Source organism: Morus notabilis, unplaced genomic scaffold (assembly GCF_000414095.1).
Source record: "Morus notabilis unplaced genomic scaffold, ASM41409v2 Scaffold3154, whole genome shotgun sequence".
In the NCBI taxonomy this organism is placed as follows: domain Eukaryota; kingdom Viridiplantae; phylum Streptophyta; class Magnoliopsida; order Rosales; family Moraceae; genus Morus; species Morus notabilis.
The window spans coordinates 11569-15476 of NW_010358632.1; the positions used below are offsets into that span (position 1 = coordinate 11569).

Genomic DNA, 3908 nt, shown 5'->3' on the forward strand with positions numbered 1-3908 from the left:
TGGTTGTCTTTGTGTTTATCTTAATTTTTTGGTCATTATCTAAATGCTTTGCTGTTCTGCTGTTCTCTTTTATTTACTTTACTCCGTTTGTCATCTATCTAGATCATGATGCAAGTTTGAGCTCCTGTTTTTAGCTTAAAATGATTTTTTTTTTGGTGGTTTTTTTTTTTTTTTTTTTTAAAAAAAAAACTTACAATCGTTCGGTTTTCCGATTTAATTTTTCAATTTCAGTTTACTACAGTAAAATTTTTTTACAAAAAATCACATTAATTTTTTTTGTTATAGTAAAAAGTTTTTACAAAAATTACATTTCAAACTTGAATAATTCGATTGGAGAAAAGTTTGATTAAATGTATGCTTTATTAACTTTGATTTTGATGTTGAGAAACAGGTGGTATAGAGAAAGTTACCCTAGATTTTTGAATATTGACCAACTCAGAATTTGAATGTTTCTCCCATATAAACAAACAAGAAGTTTAATATTTCTCATCTTATGCTTTCAATTCAAAGGTGAAGCAAGTTTCTTGACCCTTTTTTCTTTATAGCTTTACGGTTTACCTCCTGGTCAATTCAAAACTTTGTTTTTTTTTTTTGAAGTACTCTGGTCAATTCAAAACTTATACCATGGAAAACAATGAGAGGTTGCCCACATCATTGTTCTGGTGGATTAAGTTTGCAATTTTAAGGGCAAACGTTGCGTTTGCTAGTGAATTTTTTTCCTTCTTTTTTTTTTTTTTTAATTCTTTTTCTTGTTGATTGTAGTGTCTTTTCCTTAAACGTTGTGCGCATTGCATAAAGAAGAGGTTTCTTATTTCAATTCAGTCCAACAAAATGACATCTCTTTTGAAATAAAAAATTACAGGACTACATTAATTAAGAATTTAATTGGATTTGGTTTGGTTAACAATCGTCACCAATCCACTAGAGAAAAGCAGATTTATTTCCTGTCTTGCCTCGTCTTTCTAGATTAGTTAGGGGCTATTATCTGCTTAATAATGAACGCCAGGAGCATTATTATATAATACGTTTGTCTCCACATATAAACAAATAAATAAATAAATAAATAAAGAGGAATATATTATACTAAACAGCCTGAAAAATGCCCACGGAGGAAAATTCCAAAAGAAAGTAGAAATTTGAAAGGAAAAGAATTTGCCCAGCTAATTGCCGTATGCATAAAATTCTGATAGAAGTGTCGCATAGTCATACCAAAAAAAAAAAAAAAAAGGTATTATACATGATCGGTGTTTAATTAACGAATAATGTAAGGTCTTGTGTAATCAGTGAGATAGTCAGTATTGATCATCCGTCTCCCTATAAACTACACAAGTTTTAGAGTTTGACACTTCTTTTGGCTTGTTCTCTCTTCCACTTCTAGTTTTTTTTTTTTTTTTGTAAGGAATTAGTACAAAAATTAAGCCACAGAATTCTGGTCATACCCTGCACGCTCTGATTCAGCAGCTGAGTAATTCGGTCCTGCCATTTAAAAAAAAAAAAAAAAGAAAAAAGAAAAAACAAAGAAGCTTGTCACAGAGAATGCAAATGCTTGATACCCTCGAAGAATACTATACGGTATTGACGGAGCTAAACACCGTCCACTAATAGAAGTGAGTTCTATCTTTTATTAGTGAGTGGCGCTTAGCACCGATGATTCCCGCCTCGTTTTTCAATAATCTCTCTGAAGCGAATTAATGTACCAGTTTGAGTTCTATAATATTGATGAGGCGCATGAACATGACTTGGGCTGCTATCTCCATGCAAGGCAACCATAGGGTAGCAACCAAAATAAACTTCATTAGGAGACCCAAAAACATAGTGACCAGGATACGCATTGTAGTAATTCTGCTCATACAAACAAACAAAAAAAACCCCCACTTTATTACTCAAATATTCCATACATTCACTAAATATATCTGTTATAATAACCTAATAAATTACCCATATGAAAGTTACTGCACAAAATGATACTGACCACTGTAAACATGTCTTGCGGATAATAAGGGTACCTGATTAATTTTTAATCAAGCAAAATTGTTCAGACAATAACACAACAAATTTCTCAAGAGAGAGCACACAAATTAGTACTAGAGCTATTGCTTAATATTAATTAATTACGATTTACCCGTAACCGGCGTTAGGGAAAGCATATTGTGCTGGAATTTGTTGATGGAAATAATCATATGTAGAGACTCCATTGATGGAACTAGAAGCCGGTGCCCTAGTTGTTGATGATTTATCTCTGGACTTCCCAAATCCTACATCTTTAGTTTTTAATACACTTATTTTTCACATTACATTAAATAAAAGCGCAAAATAAACATGATCAAAAACAATATTTTTTACCAAGTCATACACACATAAAAATAGTTATATATATATATATATATATCGACGAGTTTTCAATAATATACTTACCACGTTGAGGAGTGAACGGAGGATTTCTTTGTGCACCGAAGGCAGCAAGATTACAATTAGTCCTCCTTCCATCGATCACAGGGTAAGGATTTTGACAAGCTTCTCTTGCTGAATCTGGATCCTTAAATGTCACCTATTAATATTATACATGTATATGATCAACATATATATATATATATATATAATATATATGATACAAAAATAATAGCAAAAAGTTTTGGTCTAGAAGGGAAATTACGAAGCCATAGCCTTTTGATCTTCCGGTGCGTTTATCAGAAATAACAACAGCTTCAAGAATATCGCCAAACTGCTCAAAATAGCGTTTGATGGAATCTGTTTGAGTGGCCCAAGCCAACCCTCCAACGAAGATCTTTGTGTATGTTGTGTCACCACTTTCTGATGCTGAATATGAACCCATCTGCTTGTTTTCCTTTTCTATTTTAGACATGAACATGTCAATATATATATATATATATGTATGTATATATATGTTATATAAAAACCCACACTAATACGACTGTTTGTCCAAAAGAAACACTGATTAGGATAAACAAGAGATGATCGCCAAAAAGAGAGTGAAGAAGGAAGAGGAAGGAATCGATCAATCAAATCAACTTTTTTATTTTTTATGATTTTTTTTTTCCTCTTTTGATTTTGGGTTCTACCAAACCTACTAGAGTTCAGTAGTAACGCTCGCCTCAGATTCCACAACAAAGATACCCTCTACGAGAAAACTATAATGAGTGAGTGTTAGTGAAATGTCTCTCTGAAAAAATATATAAAAGAAAACAAAAAAGGCCACAGAAACGACAAGAAGGACACAAATAAAGAACAGAAAAATTAAAGGAGGGTATAATGGTATGCATTTATTGTAATAAATTTTCCAGGCGAAAATACTATTGCATATTTAAATTTTTTTTTTTTCCTTTGGAATTAAGAAGGGGAAGCGAAATAACCAAGAAAATTCATATCAAAAAACAAAACCCAAATATTTAGAGGGGAGGGGAAAAAGAACACAAGTAATAATGGGGACAAGACCGTATGATGAAAATAAATAGAGTAATATTGATAAATAATTTTTAAAGGTGTATGGGTTATGATTTTTATATTTTATTTTTAATTTATAATTTTTTAATTAAATAATTATATTAATAAAAAAATATTTATTAAGAATAAAATGTAAAAATTCAGATTCATACACTATTAAAAATAAATTTTTTATTTTTTTTTTCAAATTTAGAATAATAATTTTTCCAATAGAAACTCAAACGACTGGATTTCAGTTTTTACGTTTGCTTTTTCAGACTTTTTAATGGGTCCAAAAGATACGGTGCCTAGCTGTATTCAACTTTCTGTCTTCCTCTTCATCCGTTTCTCATATTTATTCCTTCCTTTATATATATTTTCCTCACAAATCTTTTTTTTTTTTAGTTTAATTTTTCCCACAATATATGTATGTATATGGTTGCATTTTTTGAGGGTATGTATTTTCA

The 3908-nt window shown here is 30.7% G+C and overlaps 1 protein-coding gene across 3 annotated transcripts; it reads right to left on the bottom strand.

The window, feature by feature from the left end:
* Nucleotides 1-1366: 1366 nt before the first annotated feature.
* On the bottom strand, nucleotides 1367-3118 carry LOC21386141 (RNA-binding protein 24-B). Of its 3 annotated transcripts, none has more exons than XM_010092876.2 (6): nucleotides 2654-3118; nucleotides 2416-2548; nucleotides 2123-2255; nucleotides 1973-2006; nucleotides 1698-1842; nucleotides 1367-1476 (listed from the first exon to the last, which is right to left on the bottom strand). In XM_010092876.2, exons 1-6 carry the CDS (start codon nucleotides 2867-2869, stop codon nucleotides 1415-1417), a joined length of 723 nt encoding a protein of 240 aa, XP_010091178.2. In that variant the 5' UTR covers nucleotides 2870-3118; the 3' UTR covers nucleotides 1367-1414. The 3 variants fall into 3 exon arrangements, with proteins under 3 accessions (XP_010091178.2, XP_024017977.1, XP_024017978.1); XM_024162209.1 differs by having other exon boundaries at nucleotides 2123-2261; XM_024162210.1 differs by lacking the exon at nucleotides 1367-1476 and having other exon boundaries at nucleotides 1730-1842; nucleotides 1939-2006; nucleotides 2123-2261.
* Between the last annotated feature and the right edge of the window lie 790 nt (nucleotides 3119-3908).